Genomic DNA, 20,008 nt, shown 5'->3' on the forward strand with positions numbered 1-20,008 from the left:
TTTATTGTACCATTTTGTCGGCATAGTTTACATATATATCCGTGCAAAATTACAGCTTTTTCTAGCATTGATAGTCCCTGAGCAAAGCCGCGGACGGACAGACAGACAGACATGGCGAAACTATAAAGGTTCCGTTTTTGCCATTTTGGCTCCGGAACCCTAAAAATCACTTCACTTTAATCACTTTATTGAAAAATCGTCTTCACAACTTAGTAATGATTTTAAAAGACTTATCCTAGACGAGAAAAAAAATCACCCACAGTACCTACCCCACTTTATGTCTATGAGAGGTAGGTAAGGTTTTTACAGCAGTGAACGTCATTCAGCTGATGATGATGATGATGATAATGAAGACTTCATAGCCAACGCAGTTGATTAACCAGGTATTTATTTTGTAACTCCTAAAAGTCTAGTTCTGATCTTGGAATTATTTATAGAATAGGCTAGACGACTAAAAAAAACTGTTTTAGTCCGTCAGTTACATAATTAAAAAATATTGTACACGTATTTTTTCTTTTGTTTGACAAACGAAAAATTACGAGGATACAGTGCTTAGAAGTTTCGAGTGAAGTCACTATAATTATTGTACGATGACGTCACAAGGCTCCGGGAGTTTGATGATCTATACCTTTATCGATTTTTAATAATTTGATAAACCACAAAATACGTGGCCCATATTTGTCCTTAATCTAACTGGCGGACTAAATATAATGATATATTTTTAACCCAGTCGTCATCCCTATTAAGTAGTGCCAAATTTAAGGCTATCTTTTTGTAAGCAGAATTTGTGCTTCTTAAAACAGATGAGACTAGAATGCAGTAGTACTTTCTTTAGGTCCCGCATACGAGGAGGTAAGGTATTAAACAAGGTAGTAAGTAAATTAAGGTATTAAATCAAGTCCCATATATATATAGCGTTTACCCGCGGCTTTGCACGCGTAAATCATTATATACAGCAGTTGAATTGAAATTCCGAGATTTTATTAAATTCTCGTGGGAATACGGTATTTGACAACTCCTGAATTTGCCATATCTTAATATTATTATGAAAATATAGATATACAAACCTGCGAAGCAATTCAATGGTGCGTGTGAAGTTCCCAATCCGCACTGGGCCTGCGTGGGAACTATGGCCCAAGCCCTCTTGTTCTGAGAGGAGGCCTGTGCCCAGCAGTGGGACGTATATAGGCTGGGATGATGATGATGATGATGATAGATATACAGACAATGTTTAGCGAAGAGAAAACTTAAATCGGTTGAAAATTGGATTTATATTGATTTTTTGAAAAATCTGTATACCTGTCTCTTTCTCAAACGCTTTTCTCTATGTAGCAAGTATGGAGCTACTGGCGTGTGACGTCACATGCAAGTATATCTTTCTCTGTCTAATCTTGAATTTCAAACGTTTATAACTTTGTTATTTGTAAAGGTAGCTTAAAAAATGTTTTTCTATTCGATAACAGGCATTGTGTAGTTTTAATGTATAAAACAAATACAAAATAGTCAAATACCGTATTCCCTAAAATTAAATCGTGGTTTTCATTGACGTTACATTATAACAACCATGCCAAATTTCATGACTCTAAACCCAGCGGTTGGTTTTTCAAGATTTTAACCCTATCCCGTGGGAATATCGGGATAAAAAGTAGCCTACATGTTATTCCAGACGTCCAGCAACCTACATACCAAATTTCATGACTCTAAGCCCAGCGGTTGTTATTTCAAAATTTTGTCCCTATCCCGTGGGAATATCGGGATAAAAAGTATCCTATGGTTTAATCCAGGTTATAAACTAACTTTTTGCCAAATTTCATCCAAATACGTCCAGCCGTTTCAGCGTGAAGAAGTAACAAACATACTCACTCACTCACTCACAAACTTTCACATTTATAATATTAGTAGGATATAAAGGAATTGCTCGTTTAAAGGTATTAGATAGATAGGTTTAAACAAAACAAACATATTTTGTGCATATTCAATATTTTAATTAAAATGGTTCTTACAACGAGACTTAATAAAATATACATAAAATCACTTTGATATTTAGAGAAAAAGATAACCGACATAATGCACTTATGTATATAAAAAACTGCATTAAATTTCAAACTTTAGAATAATAACAAATAAATACGAGTAGGTATGTAAAGTACCTATGTACAGTCAGCATCAAAAGTAGCTGGTTACTTTAGTACTTTGTCGTTTTACAGCCACGTACTTAGCGCCATACAAGATTGACAAATGTGTTAATGTGACAAAGTAAAAAAGTAACCAGCTACTTTTGATGCTGACCGTACGTACGAGTACTGATCGCATTTCCATTCAAACGAGCGTTGTTTCGTGCCAGCGACGTAAGTATCAACAGACACACTGCTACAATAGCTAGGTTATATAGCACGTACTGGTAGAGATCCCTTAAAAGCAGTCTTCCCCAAAGTGGGCGATAACGCCCCCTTGTGGGCGCTGAGGCCTAGAAGGGGGCGTAAGGGGCCCAGAAAAATATAGGTTTAATTTAACTCCAGGCGAGACTAATGTGTTATTGAGGTTTTTAAGGTGTAAAAAATGGGGGGCCCTACAAAATAACTGATTTTCAAAGTGGGCGTTACACGAAATAAGTTTGGGAACCTCTGCTTAAAGGGATAAGTTATTAATTGTTTGTTTCTTTACTTTTACATAGTAAAGAGTTTACATAAGTTCCTACTGTAGGTCCCTGCACTATAAGCACTTTATTAACTTATTTATGTGTTGGTACTATTGAACAAATTAATTGATTAATGATTACCTACTGCGGAACCTTCGCACAGAAAAGGACATAGTGACATTTCATTGCCTGCCAAGGAAAATCATAATAATTAAGTAATACTGAAAACTGAATGTGTGCTTAGTGTTTTTTCCCGTTCACAAAATACGTCTCTATCGCGTTCGCGTTAAAATCTCAATTTGTATAGTGGAAACACGGACAGCGCCTCTAGCGGAAAGTCCGCGTATCGTAACGAAAACGGGTGACGACGCCGCACCATGGTCATGTGGCGGCTTATCGACGATCGAACGCTCGATTTACGTCTTCGAATAGTTTTGTGAAAACGCCACACTAGAGGCACTGGTAACAGTAATTCTGAGAGGATGCTTGTGCCCAGCAGTGGGAATATTGTACGATTGTTCCAGATTTGAATGGTTAGTCTGTCTGTATGTATAATAAATAGTACGTGCCTAAATTATTATTAGATCTCTATGCAACAATATTCCATGGTTTACCGTTCCTGGTGATAGTTGGTTTCACCTGAAATTAAAAATAAAATTACAAGTTAATTTATTTATTTACGACCAACAGAATCTGTATTATGGTTACGTTAATAATATCCCAGATATATTATAATTTCAATGTCAGCAGGATCAGCAAGTTATTTTTAAGATACACGTGTGTATGAATGAAGATACAATATCTAGGGATCAAATTCGTTTGAAATGGCATAATGATATTGACATCTACGTAAGCACTAATGACTACGCTACTCTTTTAAGTAAAATTTCACGTGATATACTATTATTTACCTACTAGCTGTTGCCCGCGACTTCGTCCGCGTAATATTCGTTTATCGCTATCCCGCGGGAACTATGCATTTTTTGGGATAAAAACTACCCTATGTCCTTCTCCGGGACTCAAACTATCCGTATACCGAATTTCATTCACATCGATTCAGCGGTTTAGACGTGATTGAGTGAATGAGATAAGTTTTTGATATGTCATATTGACTTCTCACTTATCGACTCTACCTAAATGATATCGATTATAATATTATCGTAAAATAATAATCGTACTATCTATTATAAAGATACTAATGGAACACTTAGCACTACAACAGACTTTGAATATAAAAATGAATTATAAAATTAGAAATTGTTAACTCTTCATTGTTTTCATTGCATAATGCATATTTACTTCTATTTCACATTTTCGACTGCTCAAAAATTAATTGGAAGAGATCGCTCTTTAACGATTAAACCATCTAATGTTGATCTTTACTTTTAATCCTTTTTAACAAGTTGTGGTGTCGATATATCGAAATTGAATATCGGAATAAGTGAGAAATCACTATGACAGATCAAAAATGCCGCGAAAATTCCGGGCTCTGCGATATCTTTACAATTACTAATGATTTACCTGCTGAGTAAATTGATCTTCACATGCCATCCTGATTCGGGCGCAAGTAGCCGGCACGTCTAACACAAATTCTAAACTGGCTCCAGCATCCAGACGAGCTGAGCGGATAGCCTCCTTGATTGCGAAGTATACTGAGGCCGCCAGGAACAGCGGAGGTTCGCCCACAGCCTGTAAATAATGTCAGCAAAATAAGTTTTTGTTAAAAAATACCTTTTTAGTACAGTCGAGTTCATAAACTTATGAATGACCAAAAATCTAATCAAAAATATCTGAACACGACTCTATGAAGAGAAGTGAAGAAGTCGTAGAAGCGTGATCAGAAGTTTATGAACAAGCTTTTCTGCTGACTGTACTTTTAGTTTACTGTACTTGCATTGTACATTTCCGTATCAAATCTCATGTCGATGCCATTAACCGTTGAGAGGTTCCGTCCTGCGGAGACGATCCTGGCCAGACCACCAGGATGTCACTCACTACCAGATCATTGTATTGTCACCAAATTGACATAATTTATTGAATCAGGCGGTACTTTGCGGCGGTCCATATCAATGAACTGAAACAGTTTCAGTTCAGAATGCCAAATTTCAAGCCAATTAAGTAAACACGCAAAAAGCAAATAGAAAATTGTTCATAAGTACCTTAGAAGAATAAACAGCGCGTGGATTCGGTGCACCCTTAAGCAGCGAAACGTTGAAAGTTTTTGGTATATCAGAGAAACCGGGTATCTTGTAGGCACCAGGACCCCGTGATAAAACCTCGCCAGTTGGTGAAAACACCATTTCTTCAATAGTAAAATAACCATATCCTTGAGTAAAAGCGCCCTCAATTTGTCCAATATCGATAGCTGGATTTAAACTTTCTCCTAAATCCATAACTATATCGGTTCTCAATACCTGATGATCACCACTCAAACAATCTACTATTACTTCTGAACATGCAACGCCATACGTGAAGTACTCAAACAAGTTGCCGGTGTTTGTATCAGGATTGTAATCTATTTTCGGCGACGCGTAAAAACCTGTTGCTGATAATTGGATTCTGTCGAAGTACGCAGCAGAGACCCAATCTTCCCATTGGCCGGTAGGATTTGCAGTCTGATACTTTTCCAATCTTTTCTTGAGAGTGTTACAGGCATCAACAACTGCCATCCCGTATAAATCAGAGCTCATGCTCGCCGCTGTCGGTGAACTATTTGGTACAGTATTAGTTGCCATTTCACTTATATGTATTTTGCTAATATCAATTTCTAAAACTCTAGACGCAACTTGTATCATTTTCGTAAATAGACCTTGGCCCATTTCAATTCCTCCGATTGATATTAGAACTGATCCGTCTGTATACACCAGCACCAAGGCTCCGCCCTGCATGAGAAGGTCACCTTGAAATGATATTCCATATTTCGTGGGGGTTAGACAAATTCCTCTCTTCTTCCATCTGTTACACCTGTAAGTAAACGTTTATAGCTTTAGACATTTAAGTGCTATGAACCACTTGTTACTAGTAACGAAATACATTTAAAAGTAGGTAGTACATAGATTTGGTGAGGAGAATTGACAGGAAGTTCAGCTTGTTATTTATTACTATGAATACGACAAATTTCGCTCAGCTAAGTGAGTGAAGCTGAAGTCTATATCAGCTGCAGCAAAATTAGCGGACAGAGCGCGACAAATTAGTATTCAACCCTATTTTTTTTTTGGAAAGACTTTCATCTCTAAACATTGTTGTCGTATCATAACGGCAAGTATTAAGTAAATATGTAACCTGTTAAAGTGTTCTACATTTTTCTTCCTTTCCCAATAGTCGCAACTTTCAATGCATTCGGTCCAACATCTGGATAACGTACAATATGAAAGGGTCTGGTTAAAATGTGTCAACTGGCCTTCTCTGTACAAATTGATATCGACAATTTCTTCGTAATCCTTCTTTAAAGCAGCGGCTATGTCCCTTATCATTACCTCAGCAGCTAACATGGCTTTTGGAGCACCAAAGCCTCTAAAAGCTGTATTTGATGGCATGTTCGTTTTGCAGAGGTAGGCTTCGATGTGCATGTTTGGTATAAAATAACAGTTGTCCACGTGCATTAGCACTCTTTCTACCATCTGTAATTTAAATAACTTTCATTAGTTCCATCCAGTGATGGGCAGGAGTATTCATGTTATTATTATTTACAAGCAAAGCAAAAGCAAACAGTATCAATAACTAACCGAACATGATATGTCCATAGAATATCCTGCGTTAACATAGATCTCAAATTTAGTGGCTGATATTTTCCCTTCGTCATCAAACGCGGCGCGATATTTAATTAGACAAGGGTGCCGGTAGCCTGTAACCTGCATGTCTTCATCTCGGTCCAGGACAGCCCTGACAGGCTTCTTTAGTTTGTAGGCGGCCACTGCAACGGGGATAGCCAGTATACTTGCACGAGTTTCTTTTCCTCCGAAACCACCCCCAATCCTTTTAACTTTAGACACGACTTTATTATTAGATATCCCAAGAGCTCTAGCGGCAAAATGCTGTAAAATAAAATGAAAAATATGTATAACTTTTATTACACTTAATTTTATTTAGACAGATATGTTTAGTACACATACCCCAATTTCAGCTGGATTTTGAGTAGAAGAGATCACTTCTAATTCATCCTCTTTTCTGATGGCGAAAGCAGACATTGTTTCCAGGTAAAAATGTTCTTGTGCTCCAGTTCTAATGCAACCTTCTACTATGTGACTAAGCTTTGTGTTTTTAAAAACATCAGCCACGTCTCCTTTTTTCAGCACTCGTGGGGAGCTTGAATAGAAAGATTTATGGATCATAGCGTCCTCAATGCTGATTATTATAGGTGTGAGTGAATTGTAGTTAACAACGACTTGGTCTTTTCCTTTTCTTGCTACACTTTCAGACTCTGCAACAACGGCACCAATAACGCATGATCTGCTTGTCACGATCTTTGAAGAAAATATTTCTTCATCATCAAAGATAGGTCCTAACTTATTGCAATTCTCGTCTATATCTGATGCTGATAAAAACGCTACTACTCCAGGAACTGACAAAGCTTTACTGGCGTCTATTGATAAAATTTCTGCGTGAGGTTCTGTGCTAAATACTAGTGTAAGGTAGAGCTCATCTTCAAAATGTGGAACATCATCACAGTAAAGGGCTTCGCCACAGGCTTGTTTATTAGCAGACATATGCGGTATTGGTTTGCCTACAGCATCTGATACTTTTCTATTGTTGTCAATAATTTCAAAATATTGGGAACTTTTCCAAGGTAATGTAGGTTCTTCAGTAGCTGCACTTAAATATGTTGATGGCACTGAGTTTCCATTTAATGTTTTATTTTTACCTAATACATCAAGGTAAAATCTAAAAAAGAAGCTTACACAAAGAGATTTTCGGTATTCTGCCATACCTCCAGGTACTGAAATGTCTAACTCAAATTCTCGTGCTAGAGAATCACAAACAGCACTCAGTATTTTGTTATTCCACGTCAACCCTTTCATTAATTCCGAAGATTTAACAGCACATCTTGTTGTTGGTCCCATTCCACCAAAGCATAATCTCGCTTCTTTAACTACAAGACTGTTGTCTTCAAACTCAACATTAAATGCCGCTGTAACTATAGAAATGTCATCCTCCTTTCTTTTAGCCTGTTTGTATGCTTTGAAGGTTTGTGTTTTTGTTGTGAATGGAATTTCTACTGAGGTGACAATCTCATCGTCCTCAATAATAGTCTTCCTGTATCCTTTGAAAAATATTTCATTAATGACGACCTTTCTTTGCCCTCGGGCTAAACTGCGTACATTTAAAACAGCAGAAGATGCCATCAAAATTGGATTCAGATCAGATATTGGGCTTGCCGTCATAATGTTCCCAACAAGCGAAGCAACATTACGAACTTGAGTACCAGCAAACCAATGAAGCATGTCTTTTATTGCTTCAAACACTTTAGACCTTTCAGCATTTTTTGAAATTGTGCTTTTCAGAAACTTATCTATGTTGGTGAGTGTAGTGGAGGCACCTATTTCAATCCCCTTGTTTGTTATCGCGCAAAAGTTCATTTCCTTTAGTAAAGTTGGGGATACTAAAACTGGATATACCAGTTTTTTAAACTTCATTTCAACACCAAGTTCTGTGTTCCCAATTACTATTTTACTACAAGGAAACGTGTTCTTTATCGCTAGTAATTGTTCTAAATTTTGCGGCCGTAGCCATACTACTCTGTCGCCTTTAAAATAAACGTATTCTTCTTGATATTTCATATTTATTTTAAGCTCTGGCGGAAATATTGGCTCCTGTGTGGGATCATAGGGCTGAAAAGATGTTTTGTTGTACAGTTTTGGTGTAATTTCATTACTTTCCTTATTTAGACAGCATTCTTTTCCCATTATACAAGAATTTATGTCACTGCCAATGTCTCCGGTCACATACTGTTTTTCCCAAGCCTCTATAAAAGTTTTAAATCCTTCTATTATTGGCCTATATCCAGTGCAGCGGCAGAGATTTCCTTGAAAAGCTGTCTCGATGTCTTTTTCGACTATTTTTGTCTTATTTCTCAGCAAAGCGTACATGGACATGACTATCCCGGGAGTACAGAATCCACACTGAGACCCATGAGCCTTTGCTATCCTTTCTTGGACTGGATGAAGTTTTTTCTCAGAGCTTCCTATACCCTCGACGGTGGTAACTGCCAGACCATGCATGGAGCACAGTGGTATCAGGCAAGCGTTTACAGCTATATGTCTGTTTGTTTGAATTAAAGGTGTTTCATTAGTCATTTGAATTTATACGAGTAAGTAGAATTTTATTTAATAAATAGATTTGCACCTTTGTAAGATTTTAAAATTATTCGGCTAAGTAATTCTAGAATTTATATTAAGTAGGTACGGTACGACCCAACACTTAAGTATTTGGTTGCCGCATCGTGGATATAAAGGTTAGTTTTCATTAACCGACTTCAAAAAAAGGAGAAGGTTCTATGATCCAATGTTTGTATTTTTTTTAATGTATGTTCACCGATTACTCAGTTAATTGTGGACCGATTTTTTTAATTTTTTTTTAATCGAAAGAGTACCTATTCTTTTGAGGTGGTCCCATTGTCACCAAGTCAAGATCTGATGATGGGATCCTAGGGAAATCGAGGGCAAACCTCAAATTTTATAGGCACACCTAAGGCGATTTTGGCATTTTTAGCATTAAGATAAGCATTTACATTCAGAAAGTATCATTTGATAAACTGAACCTGATGAAGAAGACCGTGGACGACCAATGGAACTCGTCAAAGCTAAGTAATGCTCGCTCGTCTATAAACGATCATGATTAATATACCTAGATAAGCGACTAAGAAGGAGCTTTAAGTTAATGATTCTGTCGAACTGATCTGATGCTGAAGCCGAAAGATAGGCAACGGAACTCTGTTATAAAACAACGTAACTAAGCCGTGTTTGGGCTTAATGGAATCGTTGTGAGATGTACTTTGGCTACGAATCACTAAAAAGTGAGAAATAAAGAATTTTTTAACAAAAAAGTAAAACCGACTCCAAAAAAATAACAAAAAATGGAACCGACTACAAAACACTTGAAAATATTTTTCTAGGTAGCTATCTACTAGCTCGAAGTCGGTAAGAAAGTCGCTAGAAAAATATTTTCAAGGGTTTTGTAGTTGTTCCATTTTTTGTTATTTTTTAATTTTTTGGAGTCGTTTTTACTTTTTTGTTCAAATTTTTTTTATCTATAAAATGTATTTTTAGTTGATTTGAATTATATAAAATGAATAGTGATGGCACCGCCCATGATTGCCATACAAAATCTATGGGGGAATCACGTTTGGCCAGCTTATAAAAAATAGGTATTTAAGCTTATAAAAGTGTTAAAACACGAACCATATATCTAGGGGAAAAAACATGTCTCGTGATTTTTCAAAAGGATACTGCACCCTATCTTCCAGCTTCAAATACTGGGACACCATGACGGTACAAGCACCGCAGCCACCCTCGCCACAGCCGTACTTCGTGCCCGTCAGGTGGAGCCGCCTGCGCAGGTACCATAGCAGCGTCCATTCTGGATCCGGATGTGGTTCAGTTACCTGTAAATATATATAATTACGCAATTATCAATGTAATGTACCTACGGTTGGTCGATCGGTCGACTACTGAGCTAGTTGTTATGAGTGTACAGTCACCAGCACCAATATCTAACACAACAAGCGTGCATAAATATCTGATACGACTCTATTTGTAGGGCCGGAAGGACGTATGTTGATATTATGACGATGTATTTTAATTTAGAAAATACTTTCACTTGATCGCTGCAGTTTAGACTAAGATATTTTCTCACACATGCTTGTAATTTGTTGTAAACAAAAGTCTTTGTTAATTTCGCTGTCATGATCAAAGAGCAGATTGGCCTAGTTGCATTAGGCTAGCTAGAGTTTAGCCTACGCCACACGGCGGACACGCCATACAAAATACGCGTTCTTGAATCTACATAGGCACGACTAAATGTCCGTACACGCGTCAATGTGTGCGTAAGATACACAGGGCTGACTATCGCAAAACCCTAAATAAGTGCTACCAATGACATTTAAAGGTACTTATAAGGTATGGCTTAGATAGTGCAAATAAATGTAATCGTTAATATTACCTATTTATTTAAACCTACTTAAAATGTGTGTCTGTCTATTTAAGCATTATTATTTTCAAAGTCAAAGTCAAAATATCTTTATTCAATTTAGGCTATAACAAGCACTTATGAATGACAAAAAAATCTACCACCGGTTCGGAAAAACCTCTGCTGAGAAGAATCCGGCAAGAAACTCAACGAGGTATATTTTTTTTAAACAGATTTCAATTATAATAGATATACGACTACAAACTTAAACGAATTATTTGGTAGGTAGTTATTTCATGTATTAATCGCGAAAATTTCAGAAATCATTATTTATTTAGAAAAAGGAAGTAGGTAGGGTGCCGTTACCATTTCGCAAAATAATTGCTCCCGAACTTAGTGCCGTGCGGCCCAGTAGGTATAGGTACACACTCTCATCTATGGATACTGTCGCCATCCACTCACATATTGACAAAAAATATTTTGAACTTTATTTCCAGAACAATACAGGTCCAACTAAAAAAAAGGTATATTAGGTACGGTAAAATTATTTTAAGCTAAAACTATAATAAATCTAAGAATGGACACTGCGGCATGGTACCAAAGATGCTGGCAGCATTTCCCCGTTGGATCGCAAGACTGATGCGTTGAGCGAGGAAACTGCCAGCTCTTCGGTCTCCTGTGGTATTTCTGAGTCTCTTTGATAGATCTTTGAAGAGACTCAGAGCGCCAGGGCCCCACGGACCAAGGGTCTCGACGCCGAAAAGTACAAAATCATATTCGGCACCGAGACCACTGTATTTTCCTGCTTTGGCAGTTTCTGCCATTTCTGCTGCTGCTGCTGCCCTTATTGATGTTCGGTGGAGATGAGACGGGGTCAGTGTGTCAACACAAGTTGCATCCCACACTAGCACATGTCCCATACTCCACGGAATCAGAGACATTCCGTCCGGTCTCTTGCCGTCATTTCTAGATATGCCTGTCGGCTCTAAAATAGCCAAAAATTAACTAAAATAATCATCTATATTAATCAAAAGCTTTCTTTAGGTAAATAAACGTCAACAGATGTGATTTAGGTTTCAAATTATTCTTTCAAGCGCACATGATTGTGTAAATAAATTAGTACTAATGAAAATCGTGCCACCTTAAATTGCTTCACATTATTAAATGTGCAGTTTTCTTACATTGTTTTCCAGTCGCCTTTAAATATAGGTATTATGCTTTAAACAGTTGCAGCTTTCTCGCTCAAATTACATAGCCAAAGGGCAACTACATTACAGCAGCTAGGTAGGTACAACTTTCCAAGAAGGATCCGATTACTCTAGATGTAACCACGATGCAATAATAAGTCACAACTTTATAATTACTTATAAACCAGGATATCACCAAAAAATCTACTCTTAACCTTTCAATCGAAATGTAACTTAAATAAAATATTAGATAGGTAGGTACAGTCAAGTGCAAAAATAAGTACAGTAGAATCCGGTTATAGCGACGGCCAAGGGGCCGGTGATATTACGTCGTACTAACCGGACGCCGTACTAAACGAACGGATGTGTTCATGGTGGCTCATATTAAAACCAAACATATGTCTATACTTACGTCGCTAAAAACGGTTGGTTGTTAAATGCGAAGTCGTACTAAACGGACTCCACTGTATTTATTCGAACCACTCAAAAATATGTTACTACGGCCTTATTGCGTCGGAATAAGAGAATAGTACTTATTTTTGAAACTTTGAATAAGTTCACATTTTTACACTTGACTGTACCTATCACATTGATAGGGGCCATACAGCGCCGCAGGGGTTGCCTGGGAAATCAGTAGGTACTTTTTTTGTAGAAATGTACTTTTGATATAAGGTACTTTTTTCATTTGCTTGGAAAGTAGGTACCTAACCTATATGAAATACTGTAGAAAAGACATACATAATAAGTATATATAATACTAGCTGTTGCCCGCGGCTTCGCCCCCGTTATCGTTTACGCACAAACCTTGTCCTGACATTAACGAACACAACATAAAAATAATTATCTAATTCGGTGCCGTCGTTCGGCAATTCATTTTTATTTAAGCATACCTATATAAGATATAAAATAAGATAAAATAGAAAAACCGGCCAAGAGCGTGTCGAACACGCCCGAAATAGGGTTCCGTAGCCATTACGAAAAAATTAAGTAATATTTTTCTAAGGATTTCGTATTTTGTACGGAACATTCCAAGTTTAGGTATTTTATTAATACCTTAGGCTGCTATTTACTCTAACTACTAATAATTCTCAAGAAAACTTAACCGTTATAGTTTTCCTTGTAAGTTTGATATATCTACTACCATCTTGATTTTTTTCAAATTTTTCCACCCACCGGTTTAGATTTTAGAGCTCGATCTTAATGAAAATTTGCACTTTAAAGTTGAATATTTTGCAAACAAATCGTCGTCTTGATACGACACGAAACGTGCTTTATAAAATAGCTTGCACCCGCAGCTTTGTCCCCTTTGCAAAATACCATTTCCTGCGGAAATTTCGTAAAATATTGATTGCAAACTTCTACAAAACCATACAAAATTTCAGATTTTTATATCTAAAGCTAAGTTATTAAAATAAACCAGTATTTTGTAACCTGTGGATTGCGACCATGTGAAAGGCCGCGAATCTTTATTACGATTATTCATAGTTAATTCAAAATATGCTCAAAAGAATAATAATAATAAATATCATGGGACACTTGACACCTGACCTAGGTAGTCCCAAACTAAGCAAAGCTTGTACTGTGGATACTAGGCAACAAATAAACATACTTACTTACATTTATTTATTTAAGGAGAACCAACAGCTAAAACACAATATATGTAGTAGAGTATGTAGTTAATTAATTGTGATATAGCTGAGAACATTTATATACTTAGGTTTAAGTTGTCTTTTATTGTATTTTATTATTTTTACATTTTATATTGTTATATTTAAAGAATTAAATAAAAAGATACATAGTAAGCGATAAATGTAGTATATAGAAAAATACATACTTAAATAAATATTAAACATCCAAGACCCGAGAACAAACATTCGTATTATTCATACAAATATCTGCCCCGGCCGGGAATAGAACCCGGGAACTCAAGCTTCGTAGTCAGGTTCTCTAACCACTGGCATCCGGTCGTCATGTTGAATTGATCGACAGAATGTTTTCAATTTACAAATTTTCGACCCAAGGGTACCTAATTAAGTAGTTATTAAGTACATAGTAAGTTAATTTAAATTCAAAACAATGCTAAAGTAATCAGTGGAATAAAACTTACTTACCTTCTTCCCGTTTACGAAAAACACCAGCTCAGTATGTGCCTCTTTTGGGATCAACTTTTCTATCTCGTCCATACCTACTGAGATAACAAATTTAATAAAAACACGTTAACTATCAATTATATAAACTAATGACTTGAACGTGTCAATTAGGTAGACGTTTTAAATAAAACACTACGTGAAACTTAAGCATGTGTCCAGCCGACTCGCACGACCAACATCGTTTAACTGCGCTGTGTTGTGCAGCCAAAGAGTAACATAAAATGTACGGGGATTATAATATATACATATATAGGTGCCACTGAGTGAGACGCTTAAATTAAGACTAGTGTTGAGAGCCCTCTCTCGGGTTTATTTATTTCATCTACATTGTAAAGGAACAAACACATTATAATGTATTATTTAATATTATTCTTAATAATGTTATTAGGTCAACATTAATATGCCTTTGCACACAAATGTGGAGATATCAAAACAAGCAATAAAATACCTAAACAATAAAAGTTGACCGAAAATAAGCCATTTTTGCGCTAGCATTTTTAAAAACCGGCCAAGTGCCTGTCGGACACGCCCAAAATAGGGTTCCGTTGCCATTACGAAAAAATTAAGTAATATTTTTCTAAGGATTTCGTATTTTATACGGAATCTTCCAAGTTTAGGTATATTTTATACCTTAGGCTGCTATTTACTCTTAAACTACTAATAAACAATAATAGATTTTAGAGAGGGGGGCGCTCGATTTTCATGAAAATTTGCACTTTAAAGTTGAATATTTCGCAAACAAATCACTGAATCAAAAAATCGTCTGAGCAAACGATACCCCACACTAAAGGGTTGGATCAGAAAAAAAAATCACCCCCACCTTACGCCTATGGGAGGTACCCTAAAAATTTTTTTTCAGATTTTTAATTGTACCATTTTGTCGGCATAGTTTACATATATATCCGTGCAAAATTACAGCTTTCTAGCATTGATAGCAAAACCGCGGACGGACGGACAGACAGACAGACATGGCGAAACTATACCCTTATAGTTACGGAACCCTTTCCGTTTTGCCATTTTGGCTCCGGAACCCTAAAAACGGCAAATTAAGCTTATAGTGCCTGCTTTATATTAAATTAATTATATGTTTTGTTGATTTAGTAGTTGATCATTACAGCAAGACGAACATCTTGAGTAAGACAGGCACATTAGGATATAGCGTTTAGATAGTCAATAGACATGTAGTAACGCTCAGTGCCTTCTTTCTTTCCCAGAAAAGGGCATAAGGAATCCACCCTAAGAACCTCATCCATACGAGGATCCCGGAAGCCTCATTATATGTATGTATTCGCTTACACGAAAATAATGAGTTTCGTTCTCATCACATTCCCTTTTTGACGTTCTAACGAGGCTTCGAGGCCCAATAGGTATTCGTGGGTTTCTTAGGACCCTATCTTGCCTCATGGCGGCTCTGGTTACGTTTTATTTTCAATTAGGGACTACAGACAGTGGGCAAGTTAATCTCTGTCGCCCAGTCTCGCTTGGCAGTCGTAAACATTGTATTAGGTAGCTGCAATTAGCAGGCACATAAAATATGTTAATGTCTAAAACAATAGATAACACGCTAATATTTACACATCCTTCAGGGCTACTACGGCAACTCGAAACTCGAAGTTCGTATCGTTCCGTCCCTCTCGCTCTCGTATTAAATAGTATAAGTGTCACAGGGACCGGACGACACGAACTTCGAGTTTCGTAGTAGCCCTGCTTGTTTGATAAACGTAACTACATGCTCTTTTCTCAACCTTCATTTAAACTAAAGGGCATCTTAGTATTGTATACTAGAAATTAAATTAATATAGTTATTAATTATTTTTAAACCCGACACAAAAAGATGGGTGTTAAGTATAAGTTTGACCGCTATGTGTGTCTGTGTATCTGTGGCACCGTAGCTCATAAACGTGTGGACCGATTTGAATGCGGTTTTTTTTTATTTGAAATCCGGTTTTCTAGCGATTGTTTTTAGATATGTTTCATCAAAATCGGTTTAGCCGCTTTTGAGATATTGAACTGTGAAGTGACAAAGTCGGGGGTTTTCCAGCTTTTTCTTGGTTATTAATTAATTATGTTTATTTCAAGGTTATATTGGGTTGATGTTCCATCTGTACGCCTCGCTCAACTTCCCATTAGTTGGGTAATAATAGCACTTTATGGCACATGGTGTTTGTTCTTTGTAAACCTCGACAAAAAAGAGAGATACTTAGGTAGTACTAAATAGGTACATAATTAATTATACGAAACGACATAGGTAGTGATTTCTGTCTACTAATGGTACTTTGGACTTGGTAATCGCCTAACTTGAGGGTGCATGGAGCTTTAGGCTGGCTTTTTGTCCTCCTGAGTCCTCGCGTACTTTATAAAGGACTAATTAACACTAAGAATAACGGCCGAATGTACTTTATAAAGTAAAAATCGTTCATTGAATAAAGAATTTTAAGAATTTTTAAATAATATCCAAAATAAAGCAGGTCAACCACGTCTAGGTCTTAAGCACTAAGTTTGTTAAAAAATGTCAGGACTCAGGAGGTTAAAGCCGGGTCTCCACTGAGCGCGCCGATTCGGTGCGATTTTGAGCCCTGTGACGAACAAAATCATGCCACATGGTGCTTGCCTCGTGCGGCGAAACGCTCAGTGGAAACCCGGCTTTACAATGCACATGATGCGCTAGTCATCCAATACGAGTACACGTTCCTAATAATGCAATGACATTCGCCCTTTTATTGAAAAACTAGTAAATTACACATAAATGATGTAATATTTGGTTTAGATAGACCTATAGATAGATGCACCAATTAATAATCGTATTAGTTAGTTCTTAAAACAATCATAAAACGGTCGACATTAAAAACAAATCAGTCATAGAAAAAAATATACTTTCCATCCTGCGGCAACTTTTACTTTCCCGGGATAAAAAGCCTATGTTACTTGCTGTGAATAATTATTTACAATCGGTTAAGTAGTTTTTGAGTTTATCAATCAATTTCAAATAATCAATATTTAGCGCCTAATCTCATACTATAGCAATTGCAATCATCGTCCATAAACACTGTACCTATACAACGTGTATACATTTTAGTCGTAGGCGATCCTCTTTCTCTCGGCCTAAATGTCAACAATCGTCTAGACTCTAGAAGTCTAGACTATATCTAGCCATTCAGAATGCGTTAGGGCTGTCACAAAATAAGTCATCATCATCTCAGCCTATATAGGTACGTCACACACACACACACACACACACACGCACGCACGCACGCACACACGCACGCGTAAACCCTTAATTCTTCATAGTGCCACCAAGTCCTACGTAGACCAAGACCAGTCTTACGTAGTCTCATGTTCAAAATTGCGGTTTCATTGATTTCCGTAAGACGAACCAGAATGGATTGCTACCTAGTTCTAATAATATCGCGTTGCGTGCGTTCGTTACTTCACGCTAAAATGAGCTGGACAGATTTGATGGAAATTGGGATTCCTTGACCAGCTGGATAAGATGTCGACAGAGGTGTACCCGTCCAACAAAAACAATAGACTTCGGTTTTTTTTTCTCATTCTGACGAGTAAACACTACATTCCTTTTATTTGGAAAATCGTTTTTGGGGGGGAGCTCCACTCCTTTGTCCAAGGCCTCCATACCTCTAAATCTGGCCCTGCGAATATTTAACTCTGATCCGAGACATTGATGCACCTCGGAGAACGTACCGCCGCCCAATGAGTGTCTGCCGGTACGAGGGCCTGCGAATTATCATTTAGGTCGGGGACGCCTTTCTGACCCGCACCGCAGTTTCTCTGTCTAGACGCCATAGATCGCCAACTGGTTGTTTTTTATTTAATGTGACATGAGTAATATTTTACAAAGGAGCTGAAATTTTATTACGAAATTAAATTACATATTACAGTACGGTCGACGTTTTATATCAAACATGACTGTGAATTCTTTTAAGTGTTTTACAAAATCAACTTATTCAAGGGCTTATCCAGGGGGTCATAACCCTACCCCTGGGACTGGACTGAGTCTAGGACAACAGTAGATATTTTTGTGGTCATTGTTAAAAAAAAAAAACTGTGACAAAATTGAGCATGTGACGACCCATAAAGCTGAATCCGCCCTTGTATCTTATCAAAATATATTTAAATTTGTCCTGAATAAACCCAAAATGACAGTTTTTTTTATTTTTATTAAAAATGAAAAATTACAAAAAATTATACAAAAAAAGTGCATGTGCATGTTTAAAATTTAGATGAAATTTGGTTTGGAGATGTTTCGAGACCCTGGACTGTAAACAGACTAGTTTTCATACTGTAAAATTGCACAGGTCCCGGAGGATTGTGACAAACACATTCTTCACAAATATAGGTTGCGGGTGACAGCTAGTCTAATAAAACCAAAATATTTAACAACATAATGATTTATTAAAATTTCAAACTGAATCTATATAAATAAAACTACACAATGTATGCTTACTATACAACACTATTCTATAAATCAGGGGTGGCCAACTTGATTAGACCCAAGAGCTACTGTTTACTGACAAAACCCTGTGTGATCTACCAATTACATACTTCTTGAAATCTTAAATGAAACAGCATAGTTCAGTATTTTTTGCCTTGCCATGATCAACTGGACTAATAGTCTCAATCAACCAGTTGGCCACCCCTGCTGTAAATGAATATACAATGACTTTAAATTTCAATAAATGCTATGCTGACTTTAAAACCCCTTTTTGCTCTAGTTCCCTCTCGACAGCTGTACCTTCATACATGATCTTATCTTTTAATGCATCTTGTAAGAGTTGAGCATCAAACCGTTGTTTTGACCACTGATATCTACAGTATGACCAATACAGTAGAGTCGACAATGCAAATGATCCCACACCAACATGCTGAGAGAACATAGGTTTTGAGGTCTTGATGAAAGATATCAAGCCCATACCCACTCCTGAAGCAATTCCATAGAGAAAACTTTCTCGAAAACAGGGGATTTTAGAGACATCCCGACCCATTATTGTAAGTCCCTGAAACAATGGAAATTTTAATGCTAATTGGTGTTATGTATTTTTATCTTTGCTTTAGGCACTTGACTTCTATGAATATAAAGATTTGGCAGCAGCAAGGTCGTAACTCTTATAGCATTGTAAACATGTAAACATGAGATTAAATACTAAAGTATCGTACAGTCGAGTTCATAAACTTGTGAGCAAAACTTTGATCAAAAATATCTGAACACGCTTCTACACCGTTAACAATAGAGTCGTGGTCAGATATTTTTGATAAAATGTTTGCTCACAAGTTTATGAACTCGACTGTACCAGGTAAATAAAATATTCCGTGACTGTGTGTCAAAGACATTGCGCCTTGTTTATAACGTCTCAAATATTATTTATTAATGTATGATTCATACCGGTTTTTCCTCCGGATCTTCTTCCAGCATTGATTTCACGACTGTGTCCATTATTGCAGCTTACTTGGGTGGTTCCACTCGCTAATAAATAATTTTATTTCCGAATTATTTTTGTAATGCACTGACAAGTGCACCGTGCACCTACATTTGACAGAAATAATAATGACAATCTGACAACGACAGTGACAAGTGATAGGGTTGCCAGCCCATCAATCACAAGCCCTAGCCGCTGAATTAAATTTGGGAACTCTATTTTTTGTCACTTAAATTTAGATTTGTGACTAAAGTGCAATGCGATACCCTAATTATTATATCTATCCCTAAGAAATATATTGGTCAGTAAATTAATCAAATATGTCTCTAAGTATGAGTCATCGGATTAATGTAAACCTGTATCCTAAATTATAGTTTGATCATAAAAATTCGATCACCAAAATAATAGAGTTGTCACCTAATAAATAGATCAGTTCCTTAATTCGATGCTTCTACCTATTCTACTAAGGCAGGTTTG

General features: G+C 36.8%; 2 protein-coding genes across 2 annotated transcripts; both read right to left on the bottom strand.

The window, feature by feature from the left end:
• Window positions 1-1,974: 1,974 nt before the first annotated feature.
• On the bottom strand, window positions 1,975-14,284 carry LOC141432108 (xanthine dehydrogenase-like). The gene is made up of 8 exons (XM_074093516.1): window positions 14,061-14,284; window positions 10,084-10,238; window positions 6,751-8,896; window positions 6,364-6,672; window positions 5,921-6,258; window positions 4,798-5,602; window positions 4,160-4,327; window positions 1,975-3,277 (listed from the first exon to the last, which is right to left on the bottom strand). Exons 1-8 carry the CDS (start codon window positions 14,130-14,132, stop codon window positions 3,227-3,229), a joined length of 4,044 nt encoding a protein of 1,347 aa, XP_073949617.1. The 5' UTR covers window positions 14,133-14,284; the 3' UTR covers window positions 1,975-3,226.
• Window positions 14,285-18,489: 4,205 nt separating this feature from the next.
• On the bottom strand, window positions 18,490-19,660 carry l(3)87Df (cytochrome c oxidase assembly factor COX20 lethal (3) 87Df). Its single transcript, XM_074092796.1, has 2 exons — window positions 19,498-19,660; window positions 18,490-19,111 (listed from the first exon to the last, which is right to left on the bottom strand). Exons 1-2 carry the CDS (start codon window positions 19,546-19,548, stop codon window positions 18,797-18,799), a joined length of 366 nt encoding a protein of 121 aa, XP_073948897.1. The 5' UTR covers window positions 19,549-19,660; the 3' UTR covers window positions 18,490-18,796.
• Window positions 19,661-20,008: the final 348 nt, after the last annotated feature.

This window comes from Choristoneura fumiferana, chromosome 10 (assembly GCF_025370935.1).
Source record: "Choristoneura fumiferana chromosome 10, NRCan_CFum_1, whole genome shotgun sequence".
In the NCBI taxonomy this organism is placed as follows: Eukaryota; Metazoa; Arthropoda; class Insecta; order Lepidoptera; family Tortricidae; genus Choristoneura; species Choristoneura fumiferana.